Genomic DNA, 21,615 nt, shown 5'->3' with positions numbered 1-21,615 from the left:
GATTATTGGTTTCTGTAGCTGAGAAGCCATCAGATGTAGACACAGCCCATCGTCATGGCAACAACCTTCCTAGACCCAAACATCCAGTCAGATCCGCAGCAGAACCAGCAGCTGAGCTGAGAGGAACCAGATCAGACATAATGGAATCGGGTCAGAATAAAGTTCTGTTCAGGTTCTGATCCATTTAAAAACGGCAAAATATCCATTTCGCCTCTGAAGCAGACACCAACTTCAGCGCCACAATGTTTGGCCCAGAACATGGTTCTGAGTGGTTCTGTTTGGACCTGGAGGATGAAAATATCAGTAGGTTCTGATGTCCTAGTGTGCATGTTCTGGTTCTGGTTCTGCCCCCTGCTGGTGAGGAGGAGGAACTGCTATTTAACGTTGAACCAGGAAACCGTCTGCAGTCCTTATGGTCAACAAGACCCGCCCAGAAACGGCCTGCAGGGACCTGATTGGTCGGATTCGTCATGTGACGACGATGAGGTTCTGCTGCGGTTCTGTAACATCTTCATCTTCTTCTTCTGCAGAAACACCAGCAGCTGTTTGGTTTCACTTTCCTTTTCTATGTCTCTAGAAACGATGACGCTTTAAACCAGATGGCTGTTTCTCCTTTAACGGCTCCTCCTGCTGCTCCTCCTGCTGCTCCGCCCACCGCTCCGCCCACCGCCCCGCCCACCGCCGCCCCGCCCACCCTCACCTTGGTTGGCCTGGAGGTGAACACACACACACACATTCACACACACTTCAACACATTAAACTACATCCATGAGAAATCTTCTGATGCCATCGGGTTCTTGGGGTCAAAGGTCAGAGTCAGAAACCAGAACCTGCAGGGTTGCGGTGGTGATTCCCTCCAGCAGGGGGAGCCACAGGGTCACAGACGGAGAAGAACTTGAGGCAGAATCAGAACCGGGTTCAGATGGATGTAAAAACATGGCCGCCTCTGTGTTTCTGGGTCAGGTCGGAAGCTCCGCCCCCTCTGAGCGGCTCTGTCCCTCACCTGACCCGTCCGTCAGAACCGACCCATGTTCTGCTGAACAGGACCAGAACCCGACCAACGGGTTTGTTCGGAGTGACGGCGCCCCCGAGAGGCCAGAGGTGGAGACGCAGAGGACGGTCCGGAGAAGCTCCGCCTCCTTCGCCCACTCCCAGGTTCATCCTGCAGAGTCCAGTTAGAGGACCGACCAGAACCAGAACCTTGACCCGTCCTGTTCTGTGTTTCAGAGGCTCAGCGACGCCACAGATAGCGATCCGCAGGCTGCCAGGGCGCCGCCGGAGCTCCAGGTACCGACAGCCGACCATGGGCCTCTGAAGCGGGTCGGATCAGAACCGGCTTGTGTAACATCAAGCTACCTGGTCTTCTCCACCAGCGGTTCTGACAAGGTTCTGATCCGTTTTAACTTCCATCAGAACCAGTTTTAAACACGCCCGAATGTGGCGCTTCCTGCACCGCCGTACATTTACCAGAACCAACGTTTGGACCGAACTTAGGTCCAGACAACAGTGTTCAGAACCGACCCGTGTCAGACCCAAAGAACCAGTTTCAACTACGCAGGACCTTGATCAGAACAGAACCAGAACCTGCAGCCGGTTCTGGTTCGAGTTTATGGTTCTGTTCTGATCCAGGTCCAGTCCAGCAGCTCCAGCCGACAGTCGGCAGATTCTCCTCCTCTGGTCGGCTCCGAGGTCCAGTCCGGTAGCCGAGGTACCATCCACGGTTCTGGGTCGCCCGCGTCGGACCCGTCTGACTGCGTCGTGGTTCCGGGTCAAGAAACGGTTCTGGAGATCTGCAAGGGTCGGTCCGGACTGGGGCTCAGCATCGTGGGAGGAACAGACACCCAGCTGGTAACAGCTAGTTCTGTCGGGCTGAACAGAACCGGTTTGGGTCTCAAACGGGTCGCGGTCTCTCCTGCAGAACGCCATCGTGATCCATGAGGTGTACGAGGAAGGAGCGGCGGCCCGGGACGGACGGCTCTGGGCCGGAGACCAGATCCTGGAGGTACGGCTGCCAGTTCTAGTTCTGGTTCCGGTTCTGCTGGGCTGACGCTCGGCTCCGTGTCCAGGTGAACGGCGTGGATCTGCGCGGGGCGTCCCATGAGGAGGCCATCGCCGCCCTGCGTCAGACGCCGGCGAAGGTCCGGCTGACTGTTCTGAGGGACGAGGCCCGGTTCCGGGACGAGGAGAACCTGGACCGGTTCCGGGTGGAGCTGCAGAAGAAGACCGGCAGAGGACTGGGCTTCAGCATCGCCGGCAAGAGGTCCGACAACCTGTCAGCTAACCGGGTCAGAACTCTGTAGGGAAACCGGACCAGAACCACAGCCCGGTTCCACTGAGCCCAAACAGAGGAAGTGTCTAAATGTGGCACCGGGTGAACGGTGGTACCGGTACCGGTACCGAGTTCTACTGACCTCTGTGTGTGTCACTGTGTGTGTGTGTGTGTGTCACTGTGTGTCACTGTGTGTGTCACTGTGTGTGTGTGTGTGTCACTGTGTGTGTCACTGTGTGTGTCACTGTGTGTGTGTGTGTGTGTGTGTGTGTGTGTGTCACTGTGTGTGTCACTGTGTGTGTTACTGTGTGTGTGTGTGTGTGTGTTACTGTGTGTGTGTGTGTGTGTCACTGTGTGTGTTACTGTGTGTGTCACTGTGTGTGTGTTACTGTGTGTGTCTCAGGAGCGGCAGCGGCGTTTTCATCTCGGAGGTGGTCAGAGGGGGCGCCGCTGAGCTGGATGGACGGCTGATGCAGGGAGACCAGATCCTGTCGGTGGACGGAGAGGACACGAGACGGGCGTCCCAGGAGGGCGTGGCCGCCATGCTGAAGGTGAGGATTAGGATGAAGGAGGAGCTGCCGGTTCTGGTTCTGATCGGTCCTGGACAGAACCAGGAAGAGGAAGTGATTACTTTAACCTGTAGTTTTTATCAGGCTCAAAATAAAACAAAACGTTTTCATGAATTTATTCACAGAAATAAAACGTTTGAGTTCTGATGACCTTTGACCTGCCCCCAGGAGGACCGGACCCGAACCAGCTCCTCCGAACTGGGTCAGGTGTGACCCAGTTCGGAGGAGCTGGTGTGGTCCAGTTGCAGAAGAAGGGTTGGTTCTGTTCAGTAGAACCAGTTTAAGAACCAGAACTCTAGTTCATGTGTAGAGCTGGTTCTGGTTCTGACCCGCTTCCCTGTGGTTCTGTTGGTTCTGCAGTGTGCCCGTGGACCCGTCCAGCTGGAGCTTGGCCGCCTCAAAGCCGCTTCCTGGATGTGCTCCAGACTGACCACCGGGGGGAGCCAGGTGGGTTTCTGGGACCGGATCAGAACCGCTGATTCGGATCAGGTTCACACCCAGAACTTCATGTGACAGAGGTGCTGCTGGTCGTCATGGTTATGAAAAATTTTCCCAGCTGTTTTCTGTAAAACTGCATCACGAGTTTTGACCAACAGGATGTTACTGCAGGCAGAAACGCAGGAGAAGAAACAACAGGAAGTGGCAGCGATTTCTAATGACAACAGGAACTAATTCATCCTCTTGGCTTTGGATTCTTTTTGCTGTTTCTGTTACTGAAGCCATCAAATGTTTCTCTTCCTTCCAGATGAGCAACATCAGCAGCTCAGGTGTTGAGGCTCCGCCCCCACCACCTGCCTCACCCGACCCCCAGATGACCCCTGAGCCAATCAGTGCCAAGACCAGTAGCGACATCACTTCCTGCTCCGAGAGCAGCTCAGGTGGGGAGCAGAGAGAGATTGTCATATAAAAAACCAAAAATAAAGACTGTTCTGTGAAAGTTTCTCAAAACAATTTCCAAATGTCTCTTAGTAATGTAAATAAATCCATTAATTAAAACATTGTGCAAAACAATGAAAGATCGTTTCTCTTAGTAAACAAAAGGGGCATTAATGTGAACAGCAGGATTAATAATAGAAACAAAAGCATTAGCCGCAATAATACCAGGCAACATTTTTGGTGTCTTATAAATTAATCCTTATTCAGGTTTCACCTCAAAACCAACTTTATAAAAATGGAGTATCCTTTTTATCTTTTAACTTTACTTTGTTCAAAGCTTCAACACATTTCATATATTTTATCTTTCCATCCACAGAATCCAAAAGTGTCCATTCATTCAGTTCTTCCTCTAAAAAATGTCCAGGACATTCAAGGTCTTTCATTTGTGGCTTAAAGAAAATTTCTGCTGCTTCATCAGGCCGTTAAATCCTGAGTGTTTGTTCTTCTGGTAACATTTGCTGAAACGTTGCCAGCATTCTTCCTACAGTTCGCAGAGTGGATGTCCAACCATCCATTTCAGCTGCAACAAGTTGGAGCAGAGTTTCAGTGGAACCACGTCTCTTTTCACCAGCAGTTCAGAAATCAGATTTAGTCCCAAACTGAACCCAAACGGTTCCAGTAAGAACCAGTTCAAACACGTTCCAAGATTTTAACACACGAACATAAAAAGGTAACAAACACTTCACATTATATTTTAAAAGGTCAACAATAAATAAAGTTTTACCAAAACCTAAATTGCCAACTTTTGAAAGAAAAAACATTCTGTAACTTTTCTCCACAAAACATTTTGATCACCATACAAAAACCTCAGTAAAAACTGTAATCTGAAAGCTGCTTTCCTACTTTCTACATGAATCAAACCTCGTCCTGCTTCTTCTGGTAAAAACAAAACCCAAAGTGAAATTTAAAATAATAGTCTGTAATTTTACCAAAAGTCCTGGCGGGGTTCAAGAACAGATAAATGATGCCACAAAGGTGAAGCAACCAGATTATTAATAATTAGTTTGCAGCCTCTGTAAGATAAAAAACATTTTTTTAACCATCAGTTCAATAAAACCCTCCGAATTTTTCATGACCTCTATTTGACCCCCAAATAAACACCCAAATATTTAAAACTGTTTTTGGCCTCTTTAATTCATCGGGTAATTTAGGTTTTTGTTTTGTCCACTTACCAACTGACAAAGTACATACAGAGAAACCTGGAATGGAGTAGTGGAACGGAGTGGCAATGTAATCACAATGCACTGTAAGATATGTAATGTGTTTTGAGGCAGTTGACCAAAATCCCGGACGATTTTGAAATTCCCCCCGGACATTTTTTTAGGTCTGAAAAGTAGGACATGTCCGGGAAAAAGAGGACGTCTGGTCACCCTACTGATTGGTCACCCTACTGATTGGTCATCCTACTGATTGGTCACCCTACTGATTGGTCACCCTACTGATTGGTCATCCTAACATATGCAGAAAATTGGAAAGGTAGAGAAACTTCACTTAACTTTACACCTGCAACCTTTTCCTGATCTGACATAATAAAGGTTCAATACTCAAAGAATAAAACATTCCTGACTTTGCACAATCTTGGTGAATTCCTCTCTTTGCATTAAAAGGTGACTTTCACCACTATTGACTTTCCATACACCTTCAACGTCACAATAACAGGTTTGAATCCTGGCAATGAACCCAGAGGAGAAACCAAAAGCTTTCAAACTCTTCCATAAATATTGGTTCTCCACTCCACTCCAAAGTTTAAACCCAATAAATTAGAGACGTCCAAATAATCTCAAATTAAAGTTATGCTCTCTCTTATTGATCTGCCAGGGATGCAGTAAGACTGATCGACATGTATAACTGGATCAATCGCGTTTCTCAATCTGCATGCCAGAACCTTTGAGAAGATCTTGTAGTCAGTGTAGTGTAGTGTCTCCAGTCCTGATTTCATGAACATCACCTTCTTAGCAATAAGAGCTCTGTGACAGGAAGGCCTAACATTCCCTCTGCCACCCTGTTACTGAGGACAGATCAAACAGGCCAACATATAAAATCTTTGTCTTGGTCCGACACCTTGGGCAAGTCCTTAAGAAACTCTTCTGTCACCAGAGTCTTCTCTAAACTCGCTGCCACACAACGTTGAGAACAAGTCCACAGCTCTTTTCTGCAGTTGGGTGGGATCTGTCAACTCTTCTTCAGAACGAAGCCAATGAACGAGACGATTCTGTCCATTTTTCTCTGAGGGAGCTTTAATTTCAGAGACACTTTGACAACGTGAAGGTAGCAGAGCTCCCTGCTCTGAGCCCAACAGATCAGCCAAAGCAGCTTTTTCCTTTGGACTCACAAAAACTCTGAACATCCACGATTTCAGTCTGTAATTTCACCATTTCTCTTGTAACATTGTATGTGTATTGATTATAAAAGTGCTGAATTTTAATTTGACCGACATCCCACCACTGCTGTTCCTACATAAACTGACATTTCATGAGTCTCCACTGTTTCCAAAAAAAAGAAAATCCTTTTTTAAAACAACCATCATTTAACAAAACAGTATTGAAATTGACTGACCAGTATTTTATGATTTCCATCCTTTTCTTTCTTCCAATCAACCTGATTATCAACATTCCTGAGTTTCTTCAGCAAAAGCTACATTTAGATTTGAAAAGTTCAAAATGCACAGCCCCTTTTCTTCACATCCCTCGCACCATTAATGTTCAAAGATGAGATTTTAAATCTACTCATAATCACATAAAAAAGATCCATAGAAAAAAGAAAATACATTTTCTTATCAGCCTTTTTTTTTTACTTTTTTGCACCAGTTTTTGAAGTCTCTATACTTCAGTGTCCCTTAATCCATCAGATGTCCTTTGACTCAATAACCATTTAACTGAGTCAACAAACAGTCAACTTTCTCTCCCACTCTTTCCATCCATCCATCCATCCATCTTCTTCCTCTTATCCCGGTCGGGTCTTGGGGTAGCAGCTTCTTCCCTCCCCAGTCTCGTCTTCCAGCTCCTCCAGGAATCCCAAGGCGTTCCCAGGCCAGCAGAGAGACATCGTCCCACACTGCTCTTCCTGAATCCAAGGTTCAACAATCAGACGGACCCTCCTCTCCAGAACCCCCGAATAGACCTTGCCAGGGAAGCATAAGAGTGTGACCCCCCTGTAATTGGAGCACACCCTCCGGTCCCCCTTTTTGAACAGGGGGACCACCACCCCGGTCTGCCAATCCAGGGAACTGCCCCCAATGTCCATGCGATATTGAAGAGTCGCGTTAACAAACACAACCCTACAACATCCAGAGCCTTGAGGAACTCCGGGCGGATCTCATCCCCCCCCAGGGCCCTGCCACCGAGGAGCTTTTTGACCACCTCGGCGACCTCGACCCCAGAGATTGGAGAGCCCAACCCAGAGTCCCCAGGCTCAGCTTCCACAATGGAAGGCATGTTGGTGGGATTGAGGAGGTCTTCGAAGTATTCTGCCCACCGGCCCACAACATCCCAAGTTGAGGTCAGCAGCACACCATCCCCACTGTAGACAGTGTTGGTGCTGCACTGCTTCCCCCTCCTGAGACGCCGGATGGTGGACCAGAATCGCCTCGAAGCCGTATGGAAGTCTCTCTCCATGGCCTCTCCAAACTCCTCCCACACCCGAGTTTTTGCCTCAGCAACCACCCGGGCCGCTTCGCCCCCCGGTACCCATCAGCTGCTTCCGGAGTCCTACAGTCCAAAAAGGCCCGATAGGACTCCTTCTTCAGCCTGATGGCTTCCCTCACCGAAGGTGTCCACCAACGGGTTTGAGGGTTGCCGCTGCAACAGGCACCGACAACCTTTTGGCCACAGCTCAGATGAGTCGCCTTGACAATGGAGGCAGGAACACGGTCCACTCAGACTCCATGTTCCCCAACTCCCCCGGGACGTGTTCGAAGTTCTGCTGGAGATGGGAGTTAAAGCTCCGTCTCACAGGGGATTCCGCCAGATGTTCCCAGCAGACCCTCTCAACACGTTTGGGCTGCCAGGTCTGACCGGCATCCTCCCCCACCAGTGGAGCCAATTCACCACCAGGTAGTGGTCAGTGGACAGAACCTCTCTTCACCCGAGTGTCCAAGACATACGGCCACAGATCCGATGAAACCTTTAACTGAGTCCTTTTAAGTTTTACCCTTTTATATTCCTTAGATTTTCTTTTAGTTTTGGTATGGATGTCATCAACATCCATTTCTCCTTGGATTCCTTCTTGTGTCGTTTGACTCTTTGCTCTCTTCAGCAGAAGTGACGACATTGAGGTTCTGTTGAAGCTCCCTCCCTCTGGCTCTGGACTTTTCTTAACTGAAGAGTCTCTTTATGAACCTTTTCAGGGCGATTATGAACTGATTTGCCCTCCTGGTTGCACCCAAAACAACTCATAGTTTCTGTTGCTGCAAAAATAGTGTAATCAAAGTCGACAACCTTAAATTTAATCACTATGTTCAGTTTCTCAATATCATGTTTGAGAATCATAAACACTTTTCTTCTAAATGAAACGTGTGTGTGTGTGTGTGTGTGTGTGTGTGTGTGTGTGTGTGTGTGTGTGTGTGTGTGTGTGTGTGTTCGCAGGCGTCCGGACGGTGCAGATCACCAGGGTAACGTCGTCTCACAACACACCTGAGTTCTTCAGAACCAGAACCTGTTCTCACTCTGCTGCTCTCTGATTGGACCTCTGAGGTTGGAACCATCAGAACCAACTGGATCTTCTCCAGAACCTCTGGTTCTGATCCAAAGGACTTCAGGAACTTTAGGAAAACCTTCTCAGAGATCTGGTTCTGGTCCAAACGAGGTCCAGCTGTACTGGACTCACCATTTCAGAACCCCCCTAAATCCAAACAGGGATCAGAACCAAAATAAATGGGCTTATCTTCAGAACCAGAACCTACAGAAGTTCTGATCCATTTCCAACAAAATGGTACCGGTACCAGTACCGGGCCCTCCTCCTCCAAATTTGTCTGAAAGTGGTTCTGACTCAAATCTAAAGTTGTTCTGCTGTCCAGAACCCGATCTGAACCCAGTATTTGTCCAGAACCCACATTGTTGGTTCTGAACCATCCAGTTGACCAGAACCAACAAGAAGAACCTGGGTCCGATCACTGAGCAGCAGACAGAACCTCCTCTGGTTTCCTGTGATTGAGTGAGGTTCTGGTTCTGGTTCTGACCCACTCAGGGCAGTGGCGACTCCCTGGGGGTGAGCGTGGCGGGGGGGCAGGGCAGCCCGCTGGGGGACGTCCCCGTCTTCATCGCCATGATTCGGGCCAACGGCGTCGCCGCCAAGACGCACCAGCTGAAGGTGAGCGCCGCTCCGGTTCTGGTTCCGCTCCAGAACAACTCGGCATGACCCGATCAACAGGTTCTGTTTCTGGAGAGCCGGTGTCCATTTCTGCTTGCTTCATCCATGAAGTTCTGGTTCCGGTCGGAACCGTCACCTGTTTATCAGACCAGAACCCACCTGGAACAGAACCTTGCAGAACCTTTTCAGTAATCTGTAGGAAGAGGAAGCAGGTTGGACCGAGCCGACGGTCGGCCATGTTGGCTACGCTAGACGGAAACCATCAGAGCTTCTTCTAAACTCTGAGAATCAAAAACCACCTGAAGCTGGGAAACGATTTAAAAACCGTTGATAGAAACACGATGAGCGAAACGACTTCCTCCTTCACCAAACCGAAACTAGATGGAAGATTGTAGCGGCTGCAGGATTTCACTTTAGGCTTCGGCTAAAATCCACCAGTCATGTCTGCTGCTAGCGCTAGGCTAGCATGTTAGCTTTGGTTGTATTTACCCAGAATGCCCTGTTCTGTAGTCCTCTTCTTGCTTTCGGAGCGGGCTCTGGTCCGCTTGGTGTTCACATTCTAACTGGTTTAGAGGACCAGAGGTCAGAGGTCAGAGGTCGAATAGAGTTCACATCCAGCAAAACAAACCGGAGTTTATACAAAACGGACTGGATTTGGGTTAAAGTGGACTGAACTGAGCTGTGGTTTGGATCAAACCAGCTTAGATTGCAAACTATCTGAGTTAAACTGAGACCTGACCCGGTTCTGAAGCCATCTGGTGGACCTTGACTGGATCTCACATCAGCCAACAAAGTAAAAGGAGTTTTTTCCAGACCAGCAGCATTTATCTGAGCATCATTATAAAGTTCTAAAACAGTATAAAAGTTCTGGTCGGGATCAAGTCAAATAAAATTAAAATAGAAATAAAAGTAAGTTTAGTAAAAGTAAGAAGCCAAATATTAAACTGTCAGATTCTAAAAGTTAATAGTGTGAATAAAATCCAAACAATCTAGAGTTTTAGCTCCCTCCTTTTCTCTTTAGCCGAGTTTCAGTCTGGAGTTTAGTGGCCAGAGGGAGACGATCCAGAGAGGTTCTGTCTGCTTTCCATCCTGGCTTTAGGGACAGACGGTAAAACCTGCAGGGCTGCTGGAGCTCCTTCAGTACCAAGGACCCAAAAACACTTAAAAACTATCAATAAGACCTTCAATTGGACCCTAAAGCAGCAGGGAGCCAGTGAACGGTTAGCAAACCCAGAGTCACAGATTGACGCCTCCTGGTTTTGGTCAGCAGACCAGCTGCAGCATTTTGTTTGCTCTGCTCCAATAATCTGAACCTGATGAATGATTGGATCAAAATCAGGCAGAGGAAGAAAAGATTTTTATCTTAGCCAGGATCCTCAGCTGGGAGGAACCGGCTCTGATAGCAGCGCTAGCATGCTAATCAAATCTAACAGGATCAACAATCACACCCAGATTTTTCACAAATGGACGACAGCAGGAGGACAGGAGACCGACCGGGAGACCGACCTGGAGACCGACCTGGAGACCGACCTGGAGACCGACCGGGAGAACGACCTGGAGACCGACCAGGAGACCGACCAGGAGACCGACCTGGAGACCGACCGGGAGACCGACCTGGAGACTCCTTTAGAGTTCTGGTGGTACTCTTCATCCAGAACCGTGACGGACCCTCCCAGTCCACCGGGTTCTGATGGCAGAGACCCTCACAGGTTCTTCCTGGTGGTCCATCTTCCTGCTGGCTGGCCCAGGTTCTGGACTTCAGTCTGGTTCTGTTCTGAAAACATGGCGGTCCTGCTAGATGCAGCCGGGTCGGTTCTGTTGCCCTGAGGTTCTGTGTGTGCAGGTGGGGGACCGGATCGTCAGCGTGGGGGGGCAGCCGGTGGACGGTCTGTCCCACAGCGAGGTGGTGGCCATGCTGAAGAACAGCTACGGAGACGTCCACCTGCAGGTCAGCCTCTCCGGTTCTGACCTCAGGTTCTTCTCGGATCAGAACCGGTACCACCTCTGGTCGTGGTGAAAAGACAATACAGATCGAACATTCATGTCATTTTCTCCAAGAGGTTAGAGACCGTGAAGAGCAGCTAGAACCGGACCTGTCAACCTGTGGAACCAGAACCTTTAGAGTCGCTCCGGTCCAACTGGACCATTTACTGCAGATGGTTCCGGGTCCAGACATGGTCTTGGTTCTAGTAGCTGTCTGGTTCTGACCCGGTCAGAATCCATCCCTTCTCTGGACGTGTTTGAGGTCCGATCAGCCGGTTCTGATTGGACCTGAAACCCGTCTGCTGTCTTCAGGTGGTGGCCGACACCAACATCGGCGCCATCGCTTCTCAGGTGGAGAATCTGAGCGGCAGCTGCAGCCTGACGGCGCGCAGCGACACACACACACCGTCTGAGTCAGAGTGAGAACACACACACACACACACACCCAGGTGGAGGTAAGCTGACCTCTGACCTCTGACCTCTGACCCCAGTGGTCCTCGGTCCCGCAGCATCACTCTGGAGAAAGGCTGTGAGGGTTTGGGCTTCAGCATCGTCGGCGGTTTCGGCAGTCCGCACGGAGACCTTCCCATCTACGTCAAGACCGTCTTCAGTAAGGTCAGAACCGGCCGGTCCGCGGGTCGCCTCAGAACCTCCGTCCGTCTTGACCGACCTGTCTCTCCGTGTCTCAGGGCGCGGCGGCGGTGGACGGGCGTCTGAAGCGCGGCGATCAGATTCTGTCGGTGAACGGCGAGAGTCTGCAGGCAGTGACCCATGAGCAAGCAGTGACCATCCTGAAGAAGCAGACGGGGACGGTCACCCTGGAAGTCCTGACCTGACCTGGAAGTCCTGACCTGACCCGGACGTCCTGACCTGACCCGGACGTCCTGCTCTGACCTGGACGTCCTGACCTGACCTGACCTGATCAGGACGTCCTGCTCTGACCTGGACGTCCTGACCTGACCTGACCCGGACGTCCTGACCTGACCTGGACGTCCTGACCTGACCCGGACGTCCTGCTCTGACCTGGACGTCCTGACCTGACCTGACCCGGACGTCCTGACCTGACCTGGACGTCCTGACCTGACCCGGACGTCCTGCTCTGACCTGGACGTCCTGACCTGTCCTGACCTGATCAGGACGTCCTGCTCTGACCTGGACGTCCTGACCTGTCCTGACCCGGACGTCCTGTCCTGACCTGGACGTCCTGACCTGTCCTGACCCGGACATCCGGGTCAGCCGCCGCTCTGTTTCCGCCCCCCGTCAGGCGCCTCCCCAGCTGCCACATGCGCTCTTTCCTCTGCAGCTTCTCAGTGGAACAACTTCCTGTCTGGTTCTGGACCCGGAGCGGCGCCTGGACCGGCCCACAGTGAACCGCAGCAGCAGCAGCAGTCTGCCACCTGGTGGTCAGAGTGGGGACTGCAGCCTGTCCTCCTGCAGGTTCGCTTCGTTTCCATCGGATCGGACCCGGGTCAGCCGGTCCGATCATGAGAACGGATTAACCATGTCTCCGTGGAGACGCCTCTCATTCCTCGGGTCGAACCTTTCTCCTGAGGTTCTGGTTCTGTCCGGATCATTCCCAGCATGTTTCAGACTTCCCCAGTGTTCCCAGTGTTCCCAGTGTTGATGCATGCAGCAGCGTGACGCTAGCACCACAGCTAAGCACGGAGCCGTCTGATTGGTCGGCAACAATGATGTCACACCAGGTTGCAGAAAAGCCTCAAAAGTTCTGGAAAGCCAAGAAGAGGTTGTTTTGGGTTCTGGTTCCTGTCCCGGTTCTGGTTCTGCGGATCCGGCTGGCTTCCTGCCGTCTGGAGACTCAAACGTTTCGGTTTCGGTTCTGGTTCTGTTCCGGGTCCAAAGTGCCGTTCATCAATCCATTACTTTATCTCATGCAGTCGATATATTTCTAGGATTCCTCTGAGCGTTTTTGTTTGTCCGTCTCCATGGAGACGGCTCTCAGGATGTTGTTGGCATGGTGCCCGTTGCCTTGACAACAGATGCAGTGTCTTCCAGGTCCATATTAAAGCTGCAGACTGACGTTCCTCATGATCCCAAAATAAATTTCCAAACCCAGAGAAGCAGATCTGGAGAAACTCAAAACTCCCTGAAGGTTTTCCTGGATGTGAAACTTCCCAGAACACCAGCCCAGTTTTCCGGTAAACATTCAGGCGTAGCTGGAATATTCTTGGCCGTTTTCCCAGCTGAGCAGAGACGGGATGGTGGTCAAACTTTCCAGAGCAGCTTGAAGTTTTCCTCTGAGAAACTGAATCTCCTGAACCGCCTGCAGCCTTTATTTCATTCTGCTGAACTTTTCCTGGAAAAATCATCTCCACATTTTAAAGCTGCCTCAGTCTGTAGAAATGTTTTTATCATGCCTGCAGCTAAATGCGACTCATTTGGAGTTTAGAGCTGATCTGCTTTAAAACCTGGATGCTTGTGCAACTGATTTGTGCTAACGTGTTAGCTTTGTCCGTAATAAACTAAACCAAGCTAAGGCAGACTTTTACAAGATGTTGTTAGCTCAGTTAGCAAGGCTAGCTGTGTTAGCTCTTGGTTCTACAAATATGCTCAATTTTATAGTTTAGCATAATTTCATCTCCACTCAAACTCAATCAGTGACGTAAAGGTTTCTAATTTAATGTTCACAAAACATTTAAAGAGCATCGTTAAATATTTCACAAGATTCAAATTTAGCTTCGTAGCTAAACTGGCCAAACTAACATTTTACTGTTAATCTGAAACACTGAAATTGTAGTTATGGATTTTGAATTGCTTAGGAAGATTTATTAAAATGTTTAGCATTCTTTAGAAGCTAAAGCTAACCTGTTGTTAGCATAACAGTAGAGAGCTAAAGGGAAAACAGTCTGCAGAAATGTACATATCAAGTCATGTGCACAAATATTGAGTCTTCATTTATTTGTTGTTTCCACTGGAAATAATCAGATTTCTGTGTTTTTGTTCCACTTTGTGCCGCATCCCATCAGAACCTGAAACGGGTCCGTTTTAGTTTCATGTCACGTTGTCAAATGATTCTGGAAAATGTTTATGATTTATGGTGAGATTTAAATGATGATTAGTTGGAAAATGAATAAAGCTGAATAAAATGAGACTTTCTCTGTTTATTGGGACAAACAAGAACTTTAAACTGTTTCAATTTGCATTAAATTAATTCTTCTGATTAAGTTTTAAACTTTCTGTTGAAACTAATATTTCAAACTAAATATTTTGATGTGGGGCCGTAGATCAGACCCCCCCCTGCCTGCATGTTTTAGATGTGCCTCTACACCAGAACAGCTGATTCAAATGATTGCATGACGTCTTCTGCAGCCACCAAGTCCTGCAGGAGCCTGTTAATCACCCAAAGATTCAATCCAGGTGTGGCAGAAGGGAAACACCTAAAACATGCAGGCAGGGGGCCTGAGGACTGGAATTGGGAACCACTGATGTAGGGGAAAACACGACCCACATTTAGAGGCCTTCAGTCCTCAACGCGGCCGTCACAGGTTCAATTCCCGGACCCGGTGATGTTTGCCGCATGTCTTCCCCCTCTGTCAGCCTGCTGTCATATAAGGGACAAAAGATGTGATTTTGATGTGGAATTATTTTCTAAAGCACATATTTAGGATTAGGAAACATTTTAACCTGCAGCAGCTCAGAAACAACGCTGCTAACGCTAAGCTAACTGGTTAGTGGTTCTGATTCTGACCAGTAAATCTGGTGATGGACCGGAACCGCTCCACTTGATCAGTTTACTCTTCATCATTTCACTTGATATTTTGATCAATTTTCTGTTTGTAATTTTGAGACAAATTTAAAATATTTATTTTTCTTTTAATCTCCTGGAAGGAAGTGAAACTGAATTGAATAGTTGGTGATAAAAATGATATTTAAAGGTTTTCAAGGAAACATGACCTTGATTAATCATTGATGTTCGGTTGCTGACTCAGGTCTGGACTTTGACTGGGACATTTTATCTCAGCGGTGCTGGATGCTGTGAAGTTCAGGAAGACGCCGGGAGTCGGATCAGAACAGTTTATTACAAAACAGAACAGAAACATTTCATTGTGTTTTCACTGAACGATGAATCATTAACCGCTCAGATAACTGATTCATCTGGAACAGCTACAGGGACCTGGTTGCTATGGGTTACTGGATCACATGATGAACAGGAAGATAAAACTCTGATTTAAGGAAGGCTGGAGCCAATGGGACGCCTGCTGGCCGGTCACATGGCCGTAGATTTTTCCTCGGTGGCGATGACGTTGTCGTAAACGTTGCTGCCGTCTCTGGCCCTGCAGCACAAACAGCTTTAAAGCTCCAGATTTCTGAGCAACAAGCAGCTGAGGCTTTAACTTAACGTCCTAATGCTAATAACTCAACCAGGTTTTCTCCAGGGGAGGAATGCTGGTCAGAACTGGAGCAGGAGTTCCGGTCGTTTCCTCAGAGAGCTTTTACACCTCTGGACCGGTTCCGGCCTGTTGGGTCTCCAATATTTGAATAAATCAAATGAATCTTCACTCTGTGGACTCTGACTAGAGTTGGAGTCATTTTGTTTTTTAGTTTAGTTCTTCTGATGAAGTTCTGATCCCAGAGTTCTGCTGCGGTTCTGACCGTTCTCCAAGTCCCTAGTCTCTACGAGTTGCCGAGTCGTGCAGGTTGCTGCAACTCGTCTTCGGTTCCTACCTGCTGAGCTCCAGCCGAGTCTCGTACTGCCCCTTCTCCAACTCCAGGCTGCTCCTCGGCCTGCAAACAGAACCGGGTCGGATCAGTCCAACATAAAACACCTGGACCGGACCGGGTCGGGTCGGTTCTTTTGGATCAGGATGGAGGCTGAAGGTGGCGCTACTAACCACCGATCAGAGGAAGTTAGGCAGATATTCAGCTTTCCTTTAATATTTCTGATATTTTAGTAGAAAGAAACTTTCTCCAAATTATTAGTCCTTTTATGATGAAAGTTATAAAGTTATCAGCTCAACTAATAAAATCACAAACATTAGAAGAAAAAATATTTCAATAATTAAAATAAAAACGTTGATCAAAAGAACTAAACTAATGAGTTTTAAAACCTAAACTAAAATGAACTAAATTAGTTAGCAGGAAGTTGAACTGGTTTGTTGCTGTGCCGCCTTCAGCCAGCAGGTGGCGGTAAACCGTTTCTGTTCTGGTCGGAAACTAAAGGCTGAACTGAAACAGCAGCTGCTCCACCTCAGGCCGTCCAGGTTGTTCTCGTACGGGTTGATCTCGGCGAAGGCGGCGTCAACGTTGGAGCTCCTGCTGATGACACACACACACACACACACACACACACGCACAAACACACACACACACGCACAAACACACGCACACACACACACACACACACACACACACACACGTTTCACCAGCAGCTCATGCTGACCAATCAGCAGACGGCTTCATCTGAAACATTGTCCTGCTAAGAGTGGTCTAGTCCAATCAAACTGGGCCTCAGCTGTCTGGCTGTTTCTGCTCCACAGAGGCGATGAAGATGAAGTGATGAAGACGAGTTGTGACTGACCTGCTGGACTCGCACCAGACCTTCTTCACCAGCGCGGCGATGAAGGTGAGGATGAGGAAGCCACAGACGGCGACGATCCCCGTCAGCCACTGGGGCAGCAGCCGCTCCGGGAGGCTGGCCTGACCTGCAGGCAGAGGTCAGAGGTCACTGGGGTCACTATGGTTAGCCAGTCAGAGTGGAGCGGTTCTGGTTCTGCTGACCTTCGACCTGTGGGCAGAACTCCCTGGTGAACAGCAGCAGATCTGGTTGCTTTAAATCTGTTCATAGATCTGCTGCAGTTTAACTCTTGAAACCAAAGATCTACAGCTACACTGTAAAAACTCAACAGCAAACTAACGGCTTAGTTTTCAAAGTAAAAGCCCATCCTGTGTTTTTCAGGTTGGAGCCAAAAATCTAAACGTTTAGCAACTTTTCAATTTAAGAGTTCCACAAAACTCAGCTTTTATTTTGAAACTCCACTTTCACTTATCAGCAAGCCAAGTAGCAACAAAGCTAAATATTTGATTTAGTTTGAAAAATAAATTTTTTGTTTTAATCTAGATATTTAGTTAGCAGAATTCAAAGTTGGTTTGGACAAAATATTTAGTTAGCAAATTAAATATTTAGCTCAGATGCAAATATTCAACGTCTTATTATGTTTGAATTAAATGTTTAGTTTGGAAGTGATATTTACAAAAGTAAGGAATAACTTGGTGAGTTTTTGAATATTAATCCATCCATCCATCCATCCATCTTCTTCCTCTTATCCTGGTCGGGTCGTGGCGTCAGCAGCTTCAGAAGGGAGGCCCAGTCTTCCCTCTCCAGTTTCTTCTTCCAGCTCCTCCAGGAATCTTAAGGCGTTCCCAGGAATCCCAAGGCGTTCCCAGGCCAGCAGAGAGACATCGTCCCTCCAGAGTGTCCTGGGTTTCCCCTCCTCTGGTGGGACATGAACTCCTCACCAGGGAGGCGTCCAGGAGGCATCCTGACCAGATGCTCCTCAACTGGCTCCTCTCGATGTGAAGGAGCAGCAGCTCTACTCTGAGTCCCTCCTGGATGACTGAGCTTCTCTCTCTAAGGGAGAGCCCAGCCACCCTACGGAGAAAACCCATTTCAGCCGCTTGTATCCGTGATCTAGTTCTTTCGGTCATGACCCAAAGCTCATGACCATAGATGAGGGTGGGAACGTAGATCGACCGGTAAATCGAGAGCTTTGCTTTTTGGCTCAGCTCTCTCTTCACCACGACGGACCGGTACAGCGCCCGCTTGACGGCAGACGCTGCACCAATCCGCCTGTCGATCTCCCGCTCCCTTCTTCCTTCATTCGTGAACAAGATCCCAAGATACTTGAACTCCTCCACTTGGGGCAGGACACCCCCCCTGACCCGGAGAAGGCACTCTACCCTTTTCCGGCTCAAGACCATGGCCTCGGATTTGGAGGCACTGATCGCCATCCCGGCCGCTTCACACTCGGCTGCGAACCGCTCCAGTGAGAGCTGCAGATCACGACCTGATGAAGCCAAAAGAACCACATCATCCGCAAAAAGCAGAGATTTGATCCTAAGGCCACCAAAACGGATCCCCTCAACACCTTGGCTGGTCCAGAGATTCTGTCCATAAAAGTAATGAACAGAATCGGTGACAAAGGGCAGCCCTGGCGGAGTCCAACTCTCACCGGAAACGAGCCCGACTTACTGCCGGCAATGCGGACCAGACTCTGACACCGGTCCTACAGGGACCTGACAGCCCGTATCAAGGAGCCCGGTACCCCATACTCCTGGAGAACCCCCCACAGGGCTCCCCCAGGGACACGGTCGAACGAACCAAGTCCACAAAACACATGTAGACTGGTTGGGCGAACTCCCAGAACCCTCCAGGACCTGCTGAGGGTGTAGAGCTGGTCCAGTGTTCCAGAACCAGAACCAGAACCAGAACCACACTGCTCTTCCTGACTATCGACTATCAGATGGACCCTCCTCTCCAGGAAACACTGAATAGACCTTGCCAGGGAGGCTGAAGAGTGTGACCCCCCTGTAATTGGAGCACACCCTCCGGTCCCCTTGAACAGGGGACCACCCTCTGCCAATCCAGGGGAACTGCCCCCGATGTCCATGTGATATTGCAGAGTCGCGTTAACCAACACAACCCTACAACATCCAGAGCCTTGAGGAACTCCAGGCGGATCTCATCCTCCCCCGGGGCCCTGCCACCGAGGAGCTTTTTGACCACCTCGGCGACCTCGACCCCAGAGATTGGAGTCCCCAGGCTCAGCCCACAGGCCAAAAAGGCCCGATAGGACTCCTTCTGCAGCGTGACTGCTTCCCTCACCGAAGGTGTCCACCAACGGGTTCGAGGGTTGCCGCCGCAACAGGCACCGACAACCTTGCGGCCACAGCTCAGATGAGCCGCCTCGACAATGGAGGCAGGAACACGTTCCACTCAGACTCCATGTTCCCCACCTCCCCCGGGACGTGTTCGAAGTTCTGCTGGAGATGGGAGTTAAAGCTCCGTCTCACAGGGGATTCCACCAGACGTTCCCAGCAGACCCTCACAACACGTTTGGGCTGCCAGGTCTGACCGGCATCCTCCCCCACCAGCGGAGCCAACTCACCACCAGGTAGTGGTCAGTGGACAGAACCTCTCTTCGTTCGGCCCGTAAGCACAAACGACAGTCAGGACCCGTCCCCCCACCCGTAGGCGGAGGGAGGCTACCCTCTCGTTCACCGGGGTAAACCCCAACGTACAGGCGCCGAGATGGGGAGCAACAAGTATGCCCACTCCTGCCCGACGCCTCTCACCTTGGGCAACTCCAGAGTGGAAGTATGTCCAGCCCCTCTCAAGGAGACTGGTTCCAGAACCAGAGCCATGCGTCGAGGTGAGACCGACTATTTCTAGCCGGAACCTCTCAGCCTCACACACACTAGCTCCGGCTCCTTCCCCACCAGAGAGGTGACATTCCACGTCCCAAGAACTTCTGCAACCGAGGATTGGACCGCCAGGGCCCCCTCCCTCGGCTGCCACCCATCACACATTGCACCCGACCCCTTTGGCCCCTCTCACAGGTGGTGGGCCCATGCGAGGGGGGACCCATGTTTCCTCTTTGGGCTGAGCCCAGCCGGGCTCCATGGGTAAAAGCCCGGGCCCCCCTCCAGGCCTGGCTCCAGAATGGGGCCCCGGTGACCCGCGTCCGGGCGAGGGAACACCGAGTCCAAAGTTGTTGTCTATCATCAGGGTCTTCATTCAGTATTCAGTTCAGTGTTTTTGGAAACTCAAAAACTAAATTAACCAAATTATTGCTGTGAATTTTTACAGTGTAATTTTACAAACTGGACCTCATAAATATTCTGCTGTTTTTTAGTTGTTAAGTTCCTGGTTGGACAGATTAATGAATGATTGGTTTGTGGTTTATTGTTATATGATCATAATAAAAGATTCTTCCTGGATCAAAGTTACGTTAAAAGTTTGAGTTTAAATATTTTAGCTCAAATCAAACGTTTCTTTATTTTTATTCCATTTTTTAGATTTTGACGCTAAAACTGTTTTCTACTTTAGACTTCAGATCATTTTTTTTTTTTTACCGGATTGGATCTCAGAACCTCAGAGTTTGAATCCCACCCGCAGCTGTACGTCCGGCCACCTGTCCAGGTGAAGCAGCCTACCTGTCTGGGCCGCCGCGGTTCCGACCAGAACCAGCACGCGGGACGTCAGTTCGGTTCTTCCCATCTCGGAGTCTGAAACAAACATCTGAGAGCTGCAGGTGTTTTTGCCAAAGCTCGGATCGTTTCTGTTAATCAGTAACCGGGCTGTTATCTGCTCCACCGCCTCGGCCCGACGTGCTGCTGCGGCCACAGAACCGGAACCAGCACCAGAACCTGAGTCGGAATCCTGCTGGAAAAACACCCAGAGTCGCAGTTTCTTTGCTCAAAGTTTACCTGCAGAAAACCGGATAAGCTTTTAGGATGTTTTCAAGCTCTTCACGGCAACCTGCGGCAACCAGGTTGCCAAGGCAACCAGACTATCACACCATAACAGCATCCTCACGTTTACACAACCGGAACCGAGCCCGCTTTGGTATCACAGGGCGTGGGAAGACGTGGGGATGAGCGGAAATAAGACTGGGATCGATTAACATCCGGAACATAAAAAACATTTAAGTTCTAAAGTGGGAATAAAACCTGCTGCAGATGGAAAGCGATTGTTTTATTCGACCTTCTAGAAATCAGAAGTAAAATTTCATGTTTATATGAAACATTAAAAAAATAATAAAAAATGTCCACTGTTTCCATCCAATCCCATTTCCTTCTGCTCTGTTGCTAGGCAGAATATAAGAGCTCCGTGATTCTGGTTTTAGTTGCTATAAATGGACAAAAATTTAAAAGATTTTCAGACCAAGATAATAGAAACCAGTTAACCTCCAACATCTCCATTTATTGAAGATTTTTATTTTAACCAGGTTGTTTGTTTTCATCTACAATCATTTGCATCCATTTCTTACAAACTGTATACTTTATTATTTTAATTCAGATATTGTACAAATAAGTGCATTTTTGGAAAATGTTTTCCTACATTTTTTGCCTCAAACCTGTTTTGGTAAAATTAACACAAAGTTTGGAGACAGAGTCCTGTTAAGATGTTTCTCTCTGACAGCAATGGCCTAGTTAAAGGACAGAGGAGGAACTACAAAATGTTTTCCTTTGATTGACCAAAAATGATGTGCAGGACGTCAAACTCCAGTCCTGCAGGTTTTAGATGAACCACAGGTTCAAAACGGCTTCGTGACCTCTGGATCGGTTCTCCAGAACCTTCTTGACCTCTGGATCGGTTCTCCAGAACCTTCTTGACCTCTGGATCGGTTCTCCAGAACCTTCATGACCTCATTATTGTGTTCAGCTGCTGCAGCAGAGGCTCGTCTAAACGCTGCAGGACAGTTTGACAGAGGATCAGATCAACAGGAAGTAAAACCACCCAGTCACACTGGATTACCAAAAGAAAACAGGAAGTTGAGGTCAAAGCGAAAACCAGACATGGAAACTTAAAAC

The 21,615-nt window shown here is 48.9% G+C and overlaps 2 protein-coding genes across 7 annotated transcripts in view; one reads left to right on the top strand and one right to left on the bottom strand.

Moving 5' to 3' along the window:
* The window catches only part of patj (PATJ crumbs cell polarity complex component), a 46,852-nt gene extending 32,679 nt beyond the window's left edge, over positions 1 to 14,173 (top strand). For all 6 annotated transcript variants that reach the window (XM_044128518.1, XM_044128521.1, XM_044128522.1 and 3 more), the window contains exons 32-46: positions 578 to 716; positions 964 to 1,155; positions 1,228 to 1,287; positions 1,630 to 1,848; positions 1,919 to 2,002; positions 2,067 to 2,260; positions 2,673 to 2,820; positions 3,199 to 3,285; positions 3,584 to 3,716; positions 8,358 to 8,383; positions 8,959 to 9,081; positions 10,925 to 11,029; positions 11,377 to 11,483; positions 11,556 to 11,679; positions 11,754 to 14,173. In XM_044128518.1, coding sequence (XP_043984453.1) covers positions 578 to 716; positions 964 to 1,155; positions 1,228 to 1,287; positions 1,630 to 1,848; positions 1,919 to 2,002; positions 2,067 to 2,260; positions 2,673 to 2,820; positions 3,199 to 3,285; positions 3,584 to 3,716; positions 8,358 to 8,383; positions 8,959 to 9,081; positions 10,925 to 11,029; positions 11,377 to 11,483; positions 11,556 to 11,679; positions 11,754 to 11,900 — 1,888 coding nt within the window. In that variant the 3' untranslated portion in view covers positions 11,901 to 14,173. The remainder of the gene's footprint in view (positions 1 to 577; positions 717 to 963; positions 1,156 to 1,227; positions 1,288 to 1,629; positions 1,849 to 1,918; positions 2,003 to 2,066; positions 2,261 to 2,672; positions 2,821 to 3,198; positions 3,286 to 3,583; positions 3,717 to 8,357; positions 8,384 to 8,958; positions 9,082 to 10,924; positions 11,030 to 11,376; positions 11,484 to 11,555; positions 11,680 to 11,753) is intronic.
* Positions 14,174 to 15,082: 909 nt separating this feature from the next.
* Positions 15,083 to 20,649, bottom strand: pdzk1ip1 (PDZK1 interacting protein 1). Its single transcript, XM_044128525.1, has 6 exons — positions 20,509 to 20,649; positions 20,236 to 20,307; positions 16,601 to 16,724; positions 16,270 to 16,338; positions 15,748 to 15,807; positions 15,083 to 15,356 (listed from the first exon to the last, which is right to left on the bottom strand). Exons 2-6 carry the CDS (start codon positions 20,297 to 20,299, stop codon positions 15,290 to 15,292), a joined length of 384 nt encoding a protein of 127 aa, XP_043984460.1. The 5' UTR covers positions 20,300 to 20,307; positions 20,509 to 20,649; the 3' UTR covers positions 15,083 to 15,289.
* Positions 20,650 to 21,615: the final 966 nt, after the last annotated feature.

This window comes from Gambusia affinis, linkage group LG10 (assembly GCF_019740435.1).
Source record: "Gambusia affinis linkage group LG10, SWU_Gaff_1.0, whole genome shotgun sequence".
NCBI classification, from domain to species: domain Eukaryota; kingdom Metazoa; phylum Chordata; class Actinopteri; order Cyprinodontiformes; family Poeciliidae; genus Gambusia; species Gambusia affinis.
Note: the sequence above shows the minus strand (reverse complement) of the source record. Positions and strands in the feature narration are given on the sequence as shown.